This window comes from Phocoena sinus, chromosome 7 (assembly GCF_008692025.1).
Source record: "Phocoena sinus isolate mPhoSin1 chromosome 7, mPhoSin1.pri, whole genome shotgun sequence".
Lineage (NCBI taxonomy): Eukaryota > Metazoa > Chordata > Mammalia > Artiodactyla > Phocoenidae > Phocoena > Phocoena sinus.
Window position 1 is genome coordinate 79,262,854 of NC_045769.1, and position 21,936 is coordinate 79,284,789.

At 43.3% G+C, this 21,936-nt stretch overlaps 2 protein-coding genes across 4 annotated transcripts in view; both read right to left on the minus strand.

The window, feature by feature from the left end:
* The window catches only part of FMNL2 (formin like 2), a 311,830-nt gene extending 296,443 nt beyond the window's left edge, over positions 1 to 15,387 (minus strand). For all 3 annotated transcript variants that reach the window (XM_032638192.1, XM_032638195.1, XM_032638193.1), the window contains exon 1: positions 14,840 to 15,387. In XM_032638192.1, the coding sequence (XP_032494083.1) occupies positions 14,840 to 14,956 (117 nt within the window). In that variant the 5' untranslated portion in view covers positions 14,957 to 15,387. The remainder of the gene's footprint in view (positions 1 to 14,839) is intronic.
* Positions 15,206 to 21,936, minus strand: part of LOC116756376 — a 62,165-nt gene continuing 55,434 nt past the window's right edge. The window contains 1 exon segment of the mRNA XM_032636631.1: positions 15,206 to 15,532. Within this exon segment, the coding sequence (XP_032492522.1) occupies positions 15,206 to 15,532 (327 nt within the window).

The window sequence follows — 21,936 nt, forward strand, 5'->3', positions numbered from 1 at the left end:
TTCCAACTCAGATCTCGTCCCAAAGCCTATGCTCGGAAACAAGCGCTTTTTAAACTAAGCCTTTTTTTAACAGTTCAGTTAAATGCCCCATTCTGGGTCCTGATGGTCCAATGCCATCCCTTCCTACAATAAGTTTTATAGAGAAGGCTGCCAACTTTCTAGCAAAGCGAGTGTAGCGGACATTTCCTTGGTTTCCAATGCTTGCAACCGAGAGGAGGAAGACTCCTAGTCTATTGCTCTTCAGAGTAGAATCCTCTACCACCTTAAAGGTTGTCCCTGGGAATTAGGACTTTTTACCAGATTCTTCCAAGTGGTTGGCACGCTTACACACACCTGAATCTTTAAGCATTCAGGCACAGAACAGAATTCATTTTGTCTGTACTTTATGAATTACGACTTTTGGCCATATTAATTAACTTGTCAAGATTTATCAGCTTACCTGAAATGTTACAAGACTAACCTTAACATACCCTTCTATAGCCCATTATATACATAGCACACACGTATGTGATAAATGCTTTTTAAAAAGGCTATTATTTTCATTTTCTTGCCTATCTCTCCCACTCGGCAGTTAATCCTCAAAGGCAGAGATGATGCTTCATGCACCTTTGTGTCCCAGCATCTTAACAGTGCCTGGCTTAGAGCACACACCCAAACAAAACATGTGTTGAACGAATGAATGGGATTGCATGGGCTCTGTTTATTAAAAATAAGCAACCCTCCAACATAAAGCCTACCAATACAAGATAATATGGGTTGTTCCCTCACAAGGAAGTCCAAGTCTGTGGGTTATCACTGAGGGCTGATCAAAAGGCTTATTCCACAGCCTTCAAGCTGTAACAACACAGCCATTTTACTAGGGACATTTTTTAAAAAAAACAAAGGTTCAGAGACAGTTGTCTGAAAGAGAGCCTTCAGAAAGCCTTCAGAGGACAACTGTTATTAGAAAAAGCCAATTTGATCACAAGCTTACTTGGTTGGCCTCTACTATTTCAACAGTGGACAGTGGCTTATTCATCCAGTTCTTATTTTATCTTCAATTTTTTTTTTTTTTTTTTGGAAGGACATATAGTTACTGTTGGTTCTGGGTATATATGAACAAAATTAAAATAGCTTGAAAAGTTACTGAACTTATCCTCACAGGGCTTTCAATTTACTCTGAACCACTATGTTTATACGTATCATATTTGTATTGTATTTTCCTAGCTGAGCGTCAAAACAGTATGTTAGGAGCATAGCTTTAGAGTCAGCAAAGTTTGATTTTCAGCTCCAGTACCTCCTAGAAATGTGTGTCCTGAGGCTAGCTCCTTTACACTTCTGGAATCCTGAGTTTCTCCTAGATGAAACAGGGGTGATCCCTACCTTTCAGGTGTCCTGAGTCACCTTTTGTGTTTACGGAAATGATTAAAGAAATGCACAATAAGTGACCTCTACTGTTACTACTGCTGTCCGTACATCCAACCCACATTTAATTTGAGGCCTGCCTTTAGATCCTCGCAAGAAACAAATTCAGTGATATGTATTAAAAGGCTTAATTTGATACTGAATGGAGTAAATCTAAGGCAAGAAGAAGGTAGTGTTCCCACCCATTATCCGGTCACTGCTGGAGGTTTGAGAGCCAAATGGTAGGGATATCCTGACATCTGCACAGAGACTTTTCTTCTGTGGCTGCTCCTTTAGTCAAGCTCAGAGGTTTTTAAACTTTAAAATGCCTAAGACTTACTTTCCAGGGTTGTTCATCCAGAATTATGCATACTGCACCTTTATGAGCAACGTAAGGGACTTCAGGGATAATTTTATCTAAACCAACTTTTATCTTATCCTTAACCTCTGATTCAAACCTCTATATAAAATTCCCATATGCCCCTTAAAATTAAAAAAAAAATTAAGGAAAGAAAGAAAAAGGGGAAAGATCTGAGCAACAAGCTAGTAGCAAGTTATAACAAAGAAGTGTCTTTTCAACCAATGGCTTCAAGTAGATAAAAAGGGCATTCCAAGTACTGGATGCCTTCAGAGAGCCTTTACTTAGAAGGGCACTGCTACACTAATCAAATACTCCATTCCCCAACTGGATGTCTCATGTGTCCAGAACAGTGACAAGACTACAATTTGCTAAAAATCTTTTGAATTCAACAAGTGGCAGAGCTGTGACTACACAGAGTCACTTACAAGAAACAGCTCTGCTATGACAAAGGAAACAGACTCCTGCACCCCTGGTCCCAGCCTCCTCCAGCCTTCCCCATAGGTGAAGTCTGAAGCCTTCAGGGCTGAGGACATCCCCCTTGCTGTTCCCTTCAGTTGCTCCGGGGAACAAGGAATCCCATCCTGGCCCAGCAGGGGAGAAACAAATCAAGCCCTGGTTACTCCTGCTTGAGGGCTCTTACCTGCCTGCTCACCATCACTCAGATCTTAAATGAGAGCCATCACCTCACACTGTCCTATTTTATTCTCCTCACAGCACTTGCCAGCATTGGAAATCCAGGTCCATTTCATGTCCAGCTCCGCCTCCCCCCGCCCCACCTGACTCCCTCCCGCCGCTGGAATGTAAGCTCCTTGAGGGCAGATGACTGGTGGGCCTCATGCAGCACCACATCCTCCAGTGCCCATGACACTGCCTGGCACATAGTAACTGCTAGATAAACATTTCTGGACTGTTTGATTAAAGTATAAGCCCTTCTTAAGCAGTGACAAGTGAGTAAAACTGTACAATGTAGAATAAAACGTGCAGTCTAGCAGTGACTGGGACCAAGCTGGCGTCGCTCTACTTCCTATTCCAAGGAAGCTGTTTCTGAACACTCAAAATACACAAATGACACTTTCTCTCTGAACCCTCAGAGTTTGGTACATCTATCACTATACTGATGCAATACTCACAATGGACAGCCATTGTGTGAATGAATGTAGTCTAGAGGAACAAACAACAAAAAGCCAACATTTAATGACATCTTATAACTAACTTGAAAGTATACACAGTGCAGAAGAAACAAGTGAGTTCTCTCATCGGACAGGCCAGGATCCAAATCCTGCCTCCATACTTTGGGAGCAGCTACCTCACCCCTCTGAGCCCCACCGCCTCATTTGGAAAAGGAAGATAGTATCTTCCTCCGAGGGTGGCCAAGAGCAAAGATAATGCTTATAAAGCACAGAAAACATAAACAGTGTCTTCTCTGACACTGGAATGCCCCTGGAGTTTTAGTGACCGAGGACCTAGGATGGGCTCACCAACCTCACCACTTTCTTCTGTAACTTCAAGCCACATACCTTCAGACCCTATTTGCCTCATTTATTAAGAACTCTTAGAATCACAAAAGATCATTTGCAAGCACTCTGCAAACAGCAAAGCACTAAAATGCCAAAATAAGGAATGCTGTTCACTGAAACCTGCCTCACTCCCAATAACAAAGGAACTGTCGTGAAGGATGTTTTACTTCACTAGAGCCCCATGGTACAGTGCTACCACTCACTCACTTGATGACAGCACATCATGACGCACCAATCTGGCTTAGTGACAGTGAAAAACCACGAATTTCCTTTGGCCACTTCTACTGCCCTCCCCCTCTTCTCCTAATTCACCAGTTTTCCATAAGGAGTCAGGCAATAGCACGATTCCAACTTATCATCTCTGAATGCTTAGTGTTCTTGGGCACCTACTAAAGTCAACTGATAGGGGGAATACCAAGGTGAGTGGCAAACTGCGACAAAGTGTCATTTCAACACAAAGGCAAGCTATGTGCAATTCACAGTGAGCCCAGAATGGCCAGTTAGATAGGTTCTTGGAGCAGCTACTCAATTCCCGGGCCTGTTTCAGGGGGCACCATTCTCTGATCAAGTCATTAATTATCTGCTAAGACCATCCCTGGGCCAAGCACTGTGCTGGATAAGGAGAAGCTTCCAGGGCCTTTAAGGTGTGATCCTTACCTTGCAGGAGCCCACAGTGCAAACTGGCAAATAAAACAGGGACATAAACAGATGGCTGACAGTGTAATGAGTGACTACAAAGCGATACATAAAAGCATCCCCTTATTTTACAGTCACACCTCCCACAAGGTGATATTTAATCCTGGGCCTCATGAGTAAGAGAAATAATTCATACTATAAAGAGATCAAAGAAGAGTCGTTTTTCCCACCTCCCCCAAGCTGATGCGGGTCTGCAAGGACACAAGAAAAAAGTGGGATTTCAGAAGAGCCTTGAAGGCTGGATATAAGTTCAATAAGCAGAGAAGCCAAGAGAGCACATCATATGTAAGAGAATCACGTGAGAAAAGGCATAGTGGAGGGAAAGTACAAGCCTGCTCTGTGGACAGAGATAAAGCAACCTCCACGTCTGGGCGTAGGAAGGAAACAGAAAAGAAGATGGGTCTGGCCAGACTGTGGATGGCTTCAATGAGAAAGCGGGTGGAGGGCAGGGGGGGTGTACAGAAGTTACAGAGGAGACAATGGAAGGTAAACCATTAACAACAAACACAGCCAAAGAGCCTCTCAAACTGGATCGACATCTGCAGTAATGTAACAGGACTTTGATGGGACAATGGAACCAGAAGATGAAATTTACAATCTTATGTTTTTTATTTTTATTATTTTTTTAAATCAACTTTATTTTTCCATATTCTTATTTAATCCTTTTTCATATAGTACATATATACTTTTAGACTAGGGCTTGGCAAACTTTTTTTTTTTTGCGGTACACGGGCCTCTCACTGTTGTGGCCTCTCCCCTTGCGGAGCACACGCTCCGGACGTGCAGGCTCAGCGGCCACGGCTCACGGGCCCAGCCGCTCCGCGGCATGTGGGATCTTCCCAGACCCGGGCACGAACCCACGTCCCCTGCATCGGCAGGCGGACTCTCAACCACTGCGCCACCAGGGAAGCCCAATCTTATACTTTTTAATATTTCAAAAGAATCATCAAGGTGACAAAACCTAAAGGCTGAAACTTAGGTGTAAAAGGGAATACACAAAACCTGTGCCCAATGCCAAGTACTGAAACGCAAAAGGGCCAATGCTCATTGTCAACTGTGGAAATCTCTCCCTGCTTCACGCTTTATTCTAGGAATACAAATCAAAATATGTTCTTCTCACTATTATGAAAAACAGAGATACTCTACAAATACAAAAAAAATACCATTAGGGTTATCAATGATGATGTAACTAAAAGCAGCGGTATGCTGCTGTAATGTCAATATTTCCTAACGGTTAGGCCTCCTCGGACTGAGGAAATCTCTGGAAGGAAGTGGTGGAAACCTCACGGTTAGAATCATTTAGAATCAGACCACAAGGCACAATCCTGTGGCCTATTTTCTTCCACGTAAGTCGGGCCACTTGGAAAGTAAGTGCAGCTGGGGAGGCAAGGAGCCAAGTGAACCCATGTTTAAAGAAAAACAGGGAGACTGAGATTCTGATTCCTGAACTCAGGGCTGGTTACAGCAGTGTGTTCAGGTTGGAGAGTCCACCAGGCTGTACACTTACGATACGGGCCCGTTTCTGTTTGTATATTATTTGTCAATTAAAACAACTTTAAGGATGATTAGGAGATATCATCCCAGAGAACAACAAAAAGAGGAATTTTTAAATTTCTCCATTATCGATAGAAGAATTAAGGGAACTTCTGACAATCATTGGTGAAAGAAAATATAGATGTCTAATGTTAAAGAATTACTCCATTAAATGAAGACCACGACCTGGTAAATTCACATGTGATCTGAAGATTTCTAATCCAAATAAATGCCTATCCCGAGACTCAAAACTTTTACAGTGAAAGGACACTGAAGCAGCTGAACACTGGCAGGCTGAATGGTTCCACAAACCCAGGAGGCCACACAGTTCTAAATGGTCTCTCCAGGTTTGCATCTAGATGGCCTGATTAGTTGGCAACAGAATCATGATTTTGTGTTAGGCCTGGGGAATCACCACTTCCAAGTTTATAGCATCCTAGTCCCAAGACATCTGGACTGAATTGGCTTCCTAGGTTCATCAGGCAGAAGTCCTTGGGGATAAAGAATCCTAATTAGTCAACATTGTCACTAAAGAGGAAAAGCTTCCTTAGAAGAACCATAAGGCTGACCATACTGGGGACTGAGAGGGCCAGAACTCAAAGGGACCTACAAAGCTATTCACATGATTCATCACCTTTCCATGCAGGTTCCCCAGCTTTCACAAATAAGACATTTAGTGGTACTGAACTCACAGAGCAATGTTGCCATGGTGCAGGTCCAATCATGTTCTATCCAACTTCTCCTACTATTAGTTATCCTAAGGCTTCCTTCTATACATACACACACACACACACAAACACACACACACACACACAAGATCATTGTTCGCTGAAGGCAGATGAGATTATTTTCAATCTTTCTGCCACTGTAAAAGTCATCTTCTTAACCTTCCCCACCAAAGTTAAACTCCATTATTCTTTAATATTCCCATCTAAATCCATGCCTTCTTTTGCCCTGTCCCAATTACTAGAAAGTTTCATCTGCTCATAAACCAACTACCTACATTTCCTGGAAAGATTTATATTTCTAGACGAAAATGAGACAATTGCTGCTATCCTCTCAGTTCAGAAAACCACATACGCTGTTCCTCTAACCCCAAACCACAAATGTTAAAGATTATGAATAAGGGGAATGTCTATTGCTTATAACTATTAAAGGAATAACCAGAGTCTTGTACTGAGAACAACCAGCTCATTCTTGACCTAGCAACCTATTTATCTTTCTATTCTCAAAGTAATTGCTCATATAAGCATGCCAATTTGCCTTGATTATAGGATTCTTAATAAATGAATGTTGTTTACATTTCACAAGTGTATTTGAATTTCACTCGGGGAAGCCAAGCTCATGAGTCTTGTAAGTGGTAAAACCAGAGATCAAAGCAAAAGAACTGCACTGAACCAACAAACAGTTAGGCTTGAGAATAGAGGCCTAAGCAAAAATACAAGTGATTTATTGATTGTTCTGCCCCAGAAGTACACTTCAGGTCACTGATCACTCTTTAGCTATAATATGTAGAACTTCCTCTGCAAATTTTCATTATGGTCATTTCTTAAATGCATAGTTAAATAAATCTAACATTCAACAGGCTTTGATCCATCTCTTCTGTATTTCTCATCTTGGTGCTTTGGTTGGATCAATGTCTTTAAGAGCTTTTTTTTTTTTTTTTTTTAACCCTTCTCACTTTGCTTAATTTCTCTAAATTTTTGCTGTGGTTTTAACTCTTTTTTTTTGCGGTATGCGGGCCTCTCACCGTTGCACAGGCTCTGGACATGCAGGCTCAGCGGCCATGGCTCACGGGCCCAGCCGCTCCATGGCATGTGGGATCCTCCCGGACCGGAGCACGAACCCGTGTCCCCTGCATCGGCAGGCGGGCTCTCAACCACTGCGCCACCAGGGAAGCCCTGTGGTTTTAACTCTTATGCTTGGTCTTTGGGGCAGGTAGGGAAAGGGGAAAAACTGCTCTAGCACGTGGCTTCTGAATCATGGCTGCTTGCTCACATATCCTAAGGAGCCTTAAAATATCCTGATGCCCAGGTCACACTCCAGACAAACTTATCAGAATCTCTGGGAGTGGGACCCAAACATCTGTTTTTGAGGGTTCCAGGTGATGCTGATATGCAGCCCAATTGAGAAGTACCACTTAGCCTGTCAATCCCTTCGTCACCTACCTGAATAAAGTGCTCCACCGAACTTCCACGGGAAAAAGGAAAAACAAAAAGAGAAGGCAGGTTCCTGAGCAAATCCTCAACTCAAGGCATGACCTGAGATAGGTGACTGACCAGCACCGGGCAAGGGGCCAAGGTGTGAACAACCTTGACACCTTTCCCAAAGCCAACCAGTTTTTAGGATAAACCAGGCCAGGCGCACCATCTACCATATGGAAGTCAATCAAGGGAGATTACCCCTGAGATAGCAAGGTGTAAACACCTCAAAGTTTTTCAGCTTCTGTGGTGATGGATGCAGCAGCTTATCAATGCAACAAAGCTTCTTCAGCAAAGAACAAAAGTGGACTAAGGTTACATGTGAAATAAGAGTCACTGAAGTCAGTTCCAGGCGGCACAAGAATGCTGAAGATGTGACCAGGGGAACAGCTTTGCTGTGCCCTAGAAACTATAAAAAGTTTGTGATAAGGGGCCAGACCATGAGCTCTGATGCCACTGGTCATGCTTCCTTGGTCAGTTTTTTAAGAGTGTGGAAACAAAGTGCACTGCTATCTGTTTACAACATATACCACCATACCTCCAAGTAGGGAGTTAGTGTTTCCCAATTTAGGGATTCTGAGCCATCCTGGTCCACATCTGTGGGCCTCGGTTGAATCACAGTTCATGAAACAGCTCTCTGACCTACCAGCTCTTCTCTAGACATCCCTTCCAAATTATATCCACCAGAAACTGCATAGTCCTTGGTGTTGTGTTGAAAGGACAGGGTGGGGGGGAGGCGGGTAAGGGGTGTTGGAGAAGAGGATGCAGTGACTGGGGAGGGAAGATCACCCTGCAGTCTGAGCAGACACCATCTTAAAAGGGAAGACAAGAGATGAGTTACCTCTGCCTGCAGTGTTCAAGTAGGTGAGAACCAAGAAGGTACGTGAGCCTGTCTACAGAAACCAGGTCCCCGAAGTCTACAGATATACTTCCTGCAATGGAGGAAGGTAGGAAAGGTCCCCCACTGTAGAGTGGAAGAGCCACTCTACAAGAGCGGATCCACCAAGCAGCTGCACAGCTGGGAACCCACCCTCCCTTCTAAGCAATTCCAGTCTGTTCTTTTATAGGGATTCACTGCCTTGTTTCTAAGAGGAGTCCAGGTACCACTGCTCTCTTGCAATGGAATGTCTTCTGGAATCAGTGCCTCTTTAATTAGCCACTTGTTTGTGTGTTACTTGCTCAGATACAAGGGCCAGGGAGCCCACTTCACCTCGTCCTTATTCCCCAAGCCCTAAGGATGAAAGGAAGAGCACAGTTCATGAAGACCAAGCCCTTCAGGCAACAGTTTTGGAAAGTCGAACAAATTTCCAGAACAAGCATGAGCCTACACTACTTTTTCTCTTCTTTGAGCCCAGGAGGAGCCTCCAAGGAGACCCTTCCCCATTCTCGGGTGCTACAACTCTTTTTCCAAAACGTTCATGCATGTGGCAGACTCACCTCAAGAAAGGCACCGTGCAATCCATGAACTTGCTGGAGCCTGGGCTTAGAAAGACCTTCCAATTATCAGCATTTTTCGTACAACTTCTGTCTAAGCAACTCTGATAGAAAGCTCAGTCTCCATTTTTTGACAACTCTAAATATTAGAACACTTTTCCTTATGCTTATGTGACTTTCAGTCACTGACCCTGGAAATTCTACTCTCTAGATCAGACAGAATACAGCTACATACTTTTCTACACAAAACATCTTCAAAACGAGAAGTCGGCTAATGGCTCACAATATATCACGTTCCAGAAGTTTTACACTTCCAAGTGCTATGATTTCAAAAATCTCATGACTATCCTAACAGTTCTGTCAAACTGTATTCCCATTTACAGAGGAAGAAAACCGAGGATCACAGGAAAGAGTTGCCCAAGTTGATGCAGACTGTGATTCTAGAAACTAGGTCTCCTGCTCCTGGAGTCAATGCTGTTTGCTAAATGAAAGGCCACAGGTGAAAGTAATTCTTATCACTTAAGGGCATGCATACCTTCTCTCCCCCACATCTCATCTGTTTACAGGGCTGCCTGTCTCAACGGAGCCAAGCATTTGCAATTCAGAGAATAGCCTTTGATCATCTTATATCCTAAATACCCAAATATATCTTCACACTTTTTATTGGTATTATTAGGGGGGAAATGCACCCTGATAATGATGAAAGGCACCGCCCTAGGCACATATTCCCACTCTGGAGAATAAAACAACTCAGGGGTTACTGCCTAGATGAGACTGTAACAGCTCAAAGCGCAACACTCCATCCATCCCCCTTCTCCATCTCCCTTCCCTCTCAGCTGGAGAAAAGTGAGAAAACAAATCAGCGCGCATCTGATGATGGCCTAACTACACACCTACCTATCCAACTGCTCAGCAAACTTCACGGCAGAGGCTCTCCTTGGAAATGGTTGAAAGGGAACAACACCTTGCAGAGGGAAATAGACTTAAATGTTAAAACTTGACCTTCCTCGTCCTTTTCACAAGTAATTACATTTGGAGCTTGTAAATGTAAGACGGGTTGTCTCTCCCCTATGATGTGGAAAACCTGGACTTCCCAACCAAGGTAGTTCAAGACTGCCTTGAAAGGAAAAACTGAAGAGTACACTTTTGGACCAAATCAATATTTAACTCCATGCCTGAAAATAGAACAGCACAGTGAAGATGCCAAAGCGGATGTCATCTAAAGAGAAACAGTACAATGCACTTGGGTCGCTTCGAAGAAATTTCTGCCAGCTTTATAGTTTGAAACTTGCACTTACCAGATTTAGAATTTTTTTTTTAACAGCTTTATTGCTAGTTCCAGACCTTTTTTTTTTCTTTCGGTCTTTCTTTCCAGTTCTAAGCCTAAGGAAGCATAATATAATGGGGGCGGGTGGGGGGTAGGGGAGGAGATCTCCAAATCTGGCTAAAAACCCTAGACTGGTTATCTAATAACTGCATGTCCTCAGGCAACTTAGGGAATCTTTATTTCCTCATCTACAATGTTACTCATAGCTGGAGTTACTGTGAGGATTAAATGAGAACATGGAAGCATAGGGCATACTCATAGTAGATGCTCAGAAAATGTTCCCACTTTTTCCTAAGTACAGTGACTACATTCAACCTCAGGGCAAGAAAAAAAAAACTGAAAAGGAAACTGACTCAAATTAATCAAACATGAAAGTAGTTCCTGGTGTTAAACATAAGATACTACTGACCCTAAACCATCACTTCCTAATCTTTTTTAATCTGTTTGCAGAGCAGCCTGACATCTGCTATCACACAGATATGGCAGCCAGGATGGGGGGCCTACAATTATCTTTTCCTCTGAAACTCAGAAAGGATCCTTAGGACAGCTCCTCGACAATGGGATTGAGGGGCTTACATTTTAAATTGTAAACAGTGACTGCAAGCCAAAAATTAGTGAACAATATACAGAGCATCTAACGTCCAAAGAGGTATTCTTGGACAAAGACCATCAATTGTTCACCACACCCAAAATCACCTTCATAGCATCATCTTTAAGAATAAAGGACATGGGGCTTTCCTGGTGGCGCAGTGGTTGAGAGTCCGCCTGCCGATGCAGGGTTTGTGCCCCGGTCCGGGAGGATCCCACATGCCACGGAGCGGCTGGGCCCGTGACCCATGGCCGCTGAGCCTGCGTGTCCAGAGCCTGTGCTCCGCAACGGGAGAGACCACAACAGTGAGAGGCCCGCGTACCGAAAAAAAAAAAAAAAAAAAAAAACACAAGAATAAAGGACATGGGAGTATTTGTGTGTGTGTGTATTCCCAACAATTAGACAATATTTAACAAATACAGTGGAGAGCCACTTAGATAATTATAAATGTGTGGGACCCAAAAAACACGGACAAATATTACTTGTAAAATACACAAAATATATACAACTTAAAGGAACAAAGATTGAAGCAGATGATTGAATTTATAATTTATGAAACACTTCCATGGAAGAGTGTAACAGAAACATCCTACACACACAAAGGCATATCACCTTATAGCTCTACCTGACAGGCAGGTCCAAGGATGCAAATAGTTAAGTGTATACAAGGAGTAAGTAATCTTTTCCCTTAAATATAAGTTTTATAGTTACTATTGTAATGATGCTGAAGACAAGTTCAGGGAGGGAGAAGACTCCTCAGGAGACTGAAACTCCTAAGATTTGGATCCAATTTTTACTAGTCATTAATTACAGGAAGTTCAGTAACTCAAATCTCTACTCAAAAATCTCATTTTCTTTCCTATTTAATAAAACCTTTTTTTAAAGTCTATCCCCCTCCACTGATCTTTTTTTTTAATTTATTTTATTTATGTATTTTGGGCTGCATTGGGTCTTCATTGCTGCACGCGGGCTTTATTCAGCAATCTTTTACTCTCTCATCCTTCCATTCATGCCCGCTAATTTTTTAGATACATACGGTTTAACTCATGTGGACCGATGGGGGTGGTGGGGGACAGTCACTGAGTTTCATCTCAAGATTTTCCAGAAATAGATGGACTTCTGTCATTTAAATTTTTATTTACTCTTCCCCAATGCTTTATATAATCTAGAGCTTGGTGAGGTGAGAGGAATTGTTTTCCATTCCTGAAATGGCCCAATTATTGATGTAAGCCATATTTACAATGAGGTGCTTGTATACTTTCTTGTACAGTATTACTATCCTGTTTTCCTCCCCAAACACTTATATGATCTTTATCATATAGGAAATAAAACTAGTATCAATAATGCCCACAGGATTCCCATTGTCTCAGGGCAGAGAATTTCTCTCTCTCTCTCTCTCTCTCTCTCTATATATATATATATACACTTTAAACGTTACCACCTATACTCTTGTCCTTCAAGCTTGATCTTCAGAATTAAATGGTTTAATCTATTTCTTAAGCAATTCATGAAGAAAAGCACAGTTGAGAGCTTTTCATGTACAACTTTAGAAAATAACTGACCACAAGAAAAGTCACCATAACTCTGTACTTCTATCAGCCCATAAAGATGATTCCTTTTAACTCCTCTTACAGCTTACTCCAAAGAGCAGCTGCAGCTGACCAGGGAGTGTTACATGAAACACCAAGTCAATCGTCCAAGTGCATCCCTAACAAGAGGGCCCCCAAGCTGAGACTTTCCCAAAAGCTTTGTTTTAATCCAAAAAAGGTCAGCCAGGTATTTTTGGTTTTGTTGTTTGTTCTGAAAGGCTTAAAATATTCTAAGCAATTAAGAAAGGAACCGCATCCAGTACTTGTGTGTGACACAGTAGAGTAAAAGTAGCCACACGACCAACCACTGCCCCAAAGAGCCTGTGATATACAATCATGAATTTCTACGTACTGAATTTGTGACTTCTAGACTTAATCATAACACAAACCCACCATGTTAAGGATGGGACTTTTTTTTTCTAAAGAGTAATTCATAACATGTGTCACTAATCAGCAGGGTAACTGAAAGCTCATGCAAAACATGCTATCCCAGTTGAGAATTTAATTGCATTATTGTTATTATCTGGTTTTCCTGTGTCACTGGCCCTCCCACTTCAAGTGTACACACACACACCAGCACAGCATGGATGGAAACACAGAAAACCCAGAGCTACGAGGTAAGAACTATGTTGTCTGGTAGGAAGAGGATTTTGAATTAAAAAGGTTTGTCCCTATAAAGACAGGTCAAGTATGCACCCAGGCTGCCTTGAGAAGTAATTAAGCCTATGCTGTTTCATTTCAGAGTGTCTCATTCTGCACAACAGTGGGAGCAGCTGCGGGAGATCACAGACCATGCAAAGCAAGACAGGCAGCCTCATCTATCTCCCGACTGCCACACCAGAGTTTCCAGGTGGTGTGAAAAAGCTTGTGGCCTCTTCTTCCACAGAGCACAAAGCGAATCTACCATCCAGAACATAACTCCCCATATCAAACCAGCCCCTTTTAATGACCTGAGGAAAGGCAATTTAAACGTCTCAGTGTTCAGACTCTGGTTGATTCCCAAAGTTGTCAGGTTACATGCCCAAAACCCGCACACAGATGCAGAATTCGACTGACTTCAGCACAAGTTTCTCTTGCTGCCTAGCACTGTAGAATGTAGAGATTACTAGCTAGGAAGAGGCTACAAGTGTACACTTACAAGTGTAAGTATTAGGAACGCTTCCAATCTTGCCTGTTTCCCTTCCAACACCCCTTGAAAGAGGCTAGGACACTAAAAATCGAAGTCTGGGGACCAACTGCAGTACAGACTCTGGCTGGGTCGAGGGGGGAGGCCACCACACCCTCCTAAGCTCACAGCACTGACAGGCTCTGGCTGGGAAGGGCCCAGAAACTTAGTCCCAGCAGGAAAGGGAGAAAGAAGCGAGTCTTCAATGTCTCAGATTTGCGAAGCTGGAAAGCTAGGAGAAGCGGATTTCGGGAGGGAGTCAGAGACTTGGCTGGGTGTGCTGGCGGAAGGGAGGGGAGGGGTCGCCCGTGGAGTCAGGTCAGCTGGCAAACCGTCCCCGCAAAACTGCACATTTTTGTGGTCTTAACATTTAAGACCAAAAGGAACGCGCCGAGACGAAGCTTCTCTCTCGCCTGATGTCCCCCTCCTCTCTTAGGGACGAGGGTGCCGCACCGCCACGCGAGGGTTTCCTTCTCTTTCCCTTTTGGGTGAGCTCCCCTCAGCCAAGCCGCGACGTCCGCCTCCAAGTTCGCCTTCCCGCACAGCGCAGCGCGGCGCGGCACCCCTGACCGGCCACATGCGCCCATCTGCCCCGCACCCCTCAGGACCCGGGCTGGGCGCCCGCTGGACGTCCTCGAGGACTCGGGGTTTGCGCGAATTTTTTTTTCTTAAACAAAAAGCCTCAGAGGCTCGCCGCCCCCTCCTCCCCGGCCCGCGCCACCTTCCCTTCACGCCCACGCCACACCTCCCGGGCACACGCGCTGTGAGGTGCCTCTCCCGCCAGACAATGGGTTCGGGGCCGACCCGCCAGGCAGCCAGCCCCGAGCCCCCGGCCCCATCCCGGGACGCTGAGAAGGCCGAGCGCGGGGGACTCGGAGGAGAGCCGAAAAGAGGCGGGGGAGGCCACAATGGGCGAGGTGGGAGCCTCCCCCTTGGGACAGGAGGCTCGCTCCCGGTGCCGGGAGAAGGGGAGGGGGCTGGGGTCAGCTGCACCGCCTGGTCGGAGCCCCGGGGCCCTGCTCCCGGCCGCCGCCGCGCACTCACCAGCACGATGGCAAATCGCTCCTCCAGTTCACCTGGCTCGGGCATCGGCAGCTTCAAAGGCACGCTGTGCGCCCTGAAATCGGTTTGCTGTGAATCCATGCTCCCGGCGTTGCCCATGTTGGCTGCACACCGGGGCCAGGGGCTGCTCCGGGCCCCTTGCGTCCGCGTCGGAAATCAGAACAGCTCCCGGCGGCCGGCTTCCAGCGCTGGCGCGACCTGCCCGGCTCCCCGCCCTCCGCTGCGCCCCGGCGAGTGTGCAGCGCGCGCCGCTCTCTAGCAACGCTCCGAGCCAAGACGCCCCCCGGCCTCCCTCATGCTCCCCGCCGCCCCAGCGCCGCCCCGGCCTCCTTTCCTCGGGAGGGGTCGTCAGGGCGCCGGGCGCCTATCTGCATGTTGCTTCGCTGGCACGCCGCCCCCTGCCAGTAATAGCGGCCAGCGGGCGCGTGGTTGCTCCGACTCAGTCTTCCGCCTGGACCGTGGCCGCCGCTGACACTTCCAGCTCAACGCCGGCGAACACGACGCTCGCTCTGCCAGCACCTCGAGCAGACAAATACAGCCTCGCGCTCCCGACACAATGCCCCCTCTCGCCCGGCCCCCCCCCCCCCCCCCGCCCCGGCTCCGCCCATTCGCCCCGTGGACTGCCGGGACCAGTAGTTTCTGCTCAAAGTGTCCACACTCAGAAACCACGCCGCTCTGGAGGGCCAGGCGGGGTTAGGGCCGCTTGCAGCAAAGACAATCTGTACACTTGTGGAAAGAGTTTATGTCACTTTTGAACCCCCTCTCCCACTCCAACAGAAGAAATAACTACCTCGTCTACACCGATTCTGACACTTAGTAGGCACATTTGGCAAATGAATGAATGAGCCAATCAGTCAATGATTGAATGCACGCATTCTGATTTAAATTTCAGGAGCTGTTCGATAGGATCTAGTTCAACAGGAGACCTCAAGGGTATTGGCAACGTCCTATGTCATAAACTGGGATGTGGGTCCATAGGTGCTTGTTTTATTATTGTTCTTCCTTCAGTATGTATGTTACGTATTCTTTTGTGCGACTGAAATGTTTTATAAACAAATATATACTTTTATGGATATTTATAAATATCCACTATGGATATATGCAAATATATCCTGGTCAGACCCCAGGATTTGGATGAGAAGAATTCAAAACAAAAACCTGTCAAACAGCTATTATGTGTGGGTTATTGTGTACCTTCACTAGAGAAAGAAGAGAGCTCCTGCTCTGGAATACTTTCCAATCTAGTGAAGGAGAAAATTTACACAAATAACCATATTTTGTGTGAGATAAAAATAAGAACAGAGTGTTTGCGAAGACTTTGAAGATGGTCTTTGGCTGTAGTTATCTTATTCCTCTACAGCATTCTTGTTCCAGGTGTTTTACAGAGAGGATTGGGACCAACCCTGTTCTCCAGGATGCTCTTCAGACTGTAACTATCCATTCTGAAGGAGTGGAAATAGAAACACCCTTATAAACGACTTTAGCCAGCTGCTCACTTTGTAGATTTCAAGGGCATCCTCCTGGTTTACTTGTGGCTAAACTCCTGCAGTTAGTCCTTTCTTAGCTTAAAGCAGTGTTTCTTCATCCTGGTTTGTATATCAGATTCATGTGGGGAGCTTGTTGTTAAAACTGCAGGCATCATGGGCCCTGACTATTATCAGAATTTCCCTGAGCTAAGAGCTGGGGCCTGGGCAGATGTATTTTTAACAAGCTCAGCAGGTACTTCTCATATGAAACTAGGGTTGTTACCCTCTTGTTAAAAAGCACCTGCTTCCAGATAAGATAACACACCAAGGCTCAAACGTGAAGGACCACGTTTCATTCAGCTTTGTAAAACCCAAGATGACTTGAGCATAGCAGATGTTCAATGACTGTTGAATTTTTACCAAAAGCCTATGGAGCAGATATACACAAATACATCTTGTGTATGTATGGTCTCTTAAGCAAATCACCTATAGTTTTTTTTTTTTAATAAATTTATTATTATTGGCTACGCTGGGTCTTCGTTGCTGCACGCAGGCTTTCTCTAGTTACAGCGAGTAGGCTTCTCATTGCGGTGGCTTCTCTTGTTGCAGAGCGTGGGCTCTAGGTGCGCGGGCTCCAGTAGTTGCAGCACGCGGGCTCCAGAGCACAGGCTCAGTAGTTGTGGCACACAGGCTTAATTGCTCTGCAGCATGTGGGATCTTCCCGGACCAGGGCTCAAACACGTGTCTCCTGCATTGGCAGGCAGATTCTTTTTTTTTTTTTAACATCTTTATTGCAGTATAATTGCTTTATAATGGTGTGTTAGTTTCTGCTTTATAACAAAGGGAATCAGCTATACATATACATATATCCCCATATCTCCTCCCTCTTGCATCTCCCTCTCCCACCCTCCTTATCCCACCCCTCTAGGTGGTCACAAAGTACCGAGCTGATCGCCCTGTGCTATGTGGCTGCTTCCCACAAGCTATGTGTTTTACATTTGGTAGTGTTTATATGTCAATGCCACTCTCTCACTTCATCCTAGTTTACCCTTCCCCCTCCCTCTGTCCTCAAGTCCATTCTCTATGTCTGCGTCTTTATTCCTGCCCTGCCCCTAGGTTCTTCAGAACCATTTCTTTTTTTCTGGATTCCATATATATGTGTTAGCATACGGTATTTGTCTTTCTCTTTCTGACTTACTTCACTCTGTATGACCAACTCTAAGTCCATCCGCCTCACTACAAATAACTCAATTTCGTTTCTTTTTTATGGCTGAGTAATATTCCATTGTATATATGTGCCACATCTTCTTTATCCATTCATCTGTCGATGGACACTTAGGTTGCTTCCATGTCCTGGCTATTGTAAATAGAGCTGCAATGAACATTGTGGTACATGACTCTTTTTGAATTATGGTTTTCTCAGGGTATATGCCCAGTAGTGGGATTGCTGGGTCGTATGGTAGTTTTATTTTTGGTTTTTTAAGGAACCTCCATACTGTTCTCCATAGTGGCTGTATCAATTTACATTCCCACCATCAGTGCAAGAGGGTTCCCTTTTCTCCACACCCTCTCCAGCATTTATTGTTTGTAGCGTTTTTGATGATGGCCATTCTGACTGGTGTGAGGTGATACCTCATTGTAGTTTTGAATTTCTCTAATGATTAGTAATGTTGAGCATCCTTTCATGTGTTTGTTGGCAATCTGTATATCTTCTTTGGAGAAATGTCTATTTAGGTCTTCTGCCCATTTTTGGACTGGGTTTTTTTTTGATATTGAACTGCATGAGCTGCTTGTATATTTTGGAGATTAATCCTTTGTCAGTTGCTTCATTTGCAAATATTTTCTCCCATTCTGAGGGTTGTCTTTTTGTCTTGTTTATGGTTTCCTTTGCTGTGCAAAAGCTTTTAAGTTTCATTAGGTCCCATTTGTTTATTTTTTGTTTTATTTCCATTTTTCTAGGAGGTGGGTCAAAAAGGACCTTGCTGTGATTCATATCATAGATTGTTCTGCCTATGTTTTCCTCTAAGAGTTTGATAGTGTCTGGCCTTACATTTAGGTCTTTAATCCATTTTGAGTTTGTTTTTGTGTATGATGTTAGGGAGTGTTCTAATTTCATTCTTTTACATGTAGCTGTCCAGTTTTCCCAGCACCACTTATTGAAGAGGCTGTATTTTCTCCATTGTATATTCTTGCCTACTTTATCAAAGATAAGGTGATCATATGTGCGTGGGTTTATCTCTGGGCTTTCTATCCTGTTCCATTGATCTATATATTTATTTTTGTGCCAGTACCATACTGTCTTGACTACTGTAGCTTTGTAGTATAGTCTGAAGTCAGGGAGCCTGATTCCTCCAGCTCCGTTTTTCTTTCTCAAGATTGCTTTGGCTATTCGGGGTCTTTTGTGTTTCCACACAAATTGTGAAATTTTTTGTTCTAGTTCTGTGAAAAATGCCATTGGTAGTTTGATAGGGATTGCATTGAATCTGTAGATTGCTTTGGGTAGTATAGTCATTTTCACAATGTTGATTCTTCCAATCCAAGAACATGGTATATCTCTCCATCTGTTTTGTATCATCTTTTATTTCTTACATCAGTATCTTATAGTTTTCTGCATACAGGTCTTTTGTCTCCTTAGGTAGGTTTATTCCTAGGTATTTTATTCTTTTTGTTGCAGTGGTAAATGGGAGTGTTTCCTTAATTTCTCTTTCAGATTTTTCATCATTAGTGTATAGGAATGCAAGAGATTTCTGTGCATTAATTTTGTATCAGCAGGAGGATTCTTAACCACTGCGCCACCAGGGAAGCCCATCCTATAGGTTGTTTTGATTGATCAAAGAAAGAAAAACAGGGATAAACACACACACATACACAGACACACACACACCCCAACTAGTGAAAATGAGCTAGAAAGAAAAGCAGTTAATTCAGACCAAGTGAGACATTTCTGACCCACAAATGTATTTATTTTCTTTGTAATCTCTAGACATAAACTTTGAGTCTGATTGACTCACAAAATCAGCCCACCCAGAGGGTTGCCCATATGGATGGAAAAGCTAGAATTCTTTTCTGCAGTTGAGAAATCCTTTTTTTTACATTAATGGCTCCATCCAGCCATATTTCTGCCAGTAACCAGGACATTTTTCCTCCCCTTAAGTCTTATCACATCTAGTCTCTCTCATAATCTCACACTTTGAGAGGAGCCAGGACAAAGTATGCCAATCCATGAACCAAAGAACCTATCTGCCATTTCAAGGTTTAGAGTTTCTAATATTTGGTTATTATTTATAACTGTTGTTAAGTGCAAAAATAAATAAAACACTCATATTATACCATTTGTGTAGGAATTTCTACTAGAATCTCAGGAAAATGTTTGGAGAAAAGTGTGGAGAAAGAAGACATTTCTATTCCTTTAATTGAAGACCTCCTCATCCCTCCCCACAAAATTAAAATCAGGTGATCATTTTTAAATGTGTATTTCATTTTCTGATCACTAATACGTATGATTTGCTATTTTGCAATGTTGCAAAGTGTTGACAAAAAAATGTCTGTTAAAACTATCCGTGCATCACCCATGGAAAATGAAATATTAGAACTTTATCTTCCCTGTGCCAGGCATTTGGAAGCTATACCAGGGATAGCTTGATCAGGAATTCCCCCATAATGGTGTAATTGCTTTCAAAGAAGCTTTTCTATCATTCACAACAAATGCTCCTAAAAGATCAGCTGAGTTTCACTGATATCTCCTCAGGTTTTAAATGTAAGGTCATGCTCTGTAGCTAAGTTCAGTTAGCTTCTTTAAAAGCCACTAGTGTTACCCTAAGAAGATTCTCCTTATGTGTATAATTATATAGAAATGAGATAAATGCCATGAGATGAACTAAATCATCAATAGCCCTGAATCAAAATTGCATAGTAGTAGTAGCTGGGATTTTAGAAGGATTGCTTCATGTCAATTTACATCCATACAAGTCCTGCAAGATTCATATACCCATCCATATTTGTTTTTTAAATATTTATTGAGCACTTACTATGGGCCAGACACTGCTGTTGATTTTAAACAAAATTTAAAATTTGGTTTATCCAATTTCTGCTTCATACAGACTTCCTCAAACAGTTAACTTACAAAGATACACCTTGATTCTTCCTTCTCCTCCTGAATCAGTTAAGACTGAATATTTTTGCCACCAAATAAAAGAGAACCGAAGTGATAATTGCTTAAAAAAGATGTCTTTCTCATAAAAGAAGATATCTGGAGAAAGGTGGATTCTAGTGTTGTTCAGCAACTCTGTAAGGCTAGGACCAGTATCTGTGAGATAGCTTGGTCTTTCCCACATAGTACTTACAGAATAGCTAATAGAGTGCCATAAATCAAGTCTGTATTCAGGGCAAAGAGGAGGGGGGAAGAGGCAATGTCAGTTAAGTCTGCTCCTTTTATCAGGAAGTCAAAGGTTTACCCAGAAGTACCACTAGCAGACTGTCCAGTTTTCCTCATTCTGCAGATCTGAATTACATGGCCATCCCCAGCTACAGGGAGAACTGGGGGAGTGTGATAAAACCTGGGCCTGGACACATCTCCTCACCTGGACAGAATCAAGATTCTGATAGCAGAAAGAGGAAGGGAAAAGACATGGGTAAACACTGGGCAGACAACATCTTCTAACCCTCCCCCACATATTTTGCATCTTTGAATATTACTTTACATTTGCCTACGGCTTCATATTTTACAAAATACTTTTACTTACTTTATCTTATTTTATCCTGTCAGTACAACAACGAGAGATTTAAGGCTCAACAAAGTGATTTTTTTCTAGTTTATACAACAAGTCATAGAATTAGAACTTAGGTATTTTGATTCCCAAATCAGTATCCTTCACTGTCTTTTTAAAAAAATAGATCTCTGAAATTATCAGGTAGAGGTAGAAATATAATGAAACCTATGCTTCTGATCAAGATAGAGTAATAGACACCAGAGTTATCCTCACATTTGAAACTAATAAAAAACTGGCCAAAATAATATGAAACAATGGCCCTCAGACATTGACCATCAGACAATGAAGAACACTGATCTCTAGAGATGGGAAATAAATGAAGTGAATGAATAAATGAAGTGAATAAATGAGGGGAATTACCCCAGCTTACTGCCTGGAGAAAGTTTCCATGCCTGATAGAGTCCCTGCCTTGAGAAGGCAGAGCTGGGAGTCCAGTGACCCCAAGGAGGCTAGTGTTCTCAGGACAGAGTTCTGGAAAAAGTGAGCTGCAAGAAGAGAGAACTGCAGAGGTCTGTGGAAGTTTCCATTCCAAAATTTAGTCGAGTATTGATTAGTAAGTGCATGTGAGGAAAAAACCCAAGGCTGGTCATTTTATAATAATAAGTGAATGAGTTGATCAAGAGAACATAACACCCCCAAAACAGTGCTTCAAAATACATGAACTCCAAGGACAAATACACAAATCCACAGTTATAGTTGGAGAGCTCAACACTTCGCTCTTAATATTTGTTAGAACAAGTAGACAGAAAATCAGTAAAGATGCAGAAAACTTCAAAAACACTACCAACAACTTGATATAATTGATATTTATAGATCACCTCACCCAACTACAGCAGAATACATA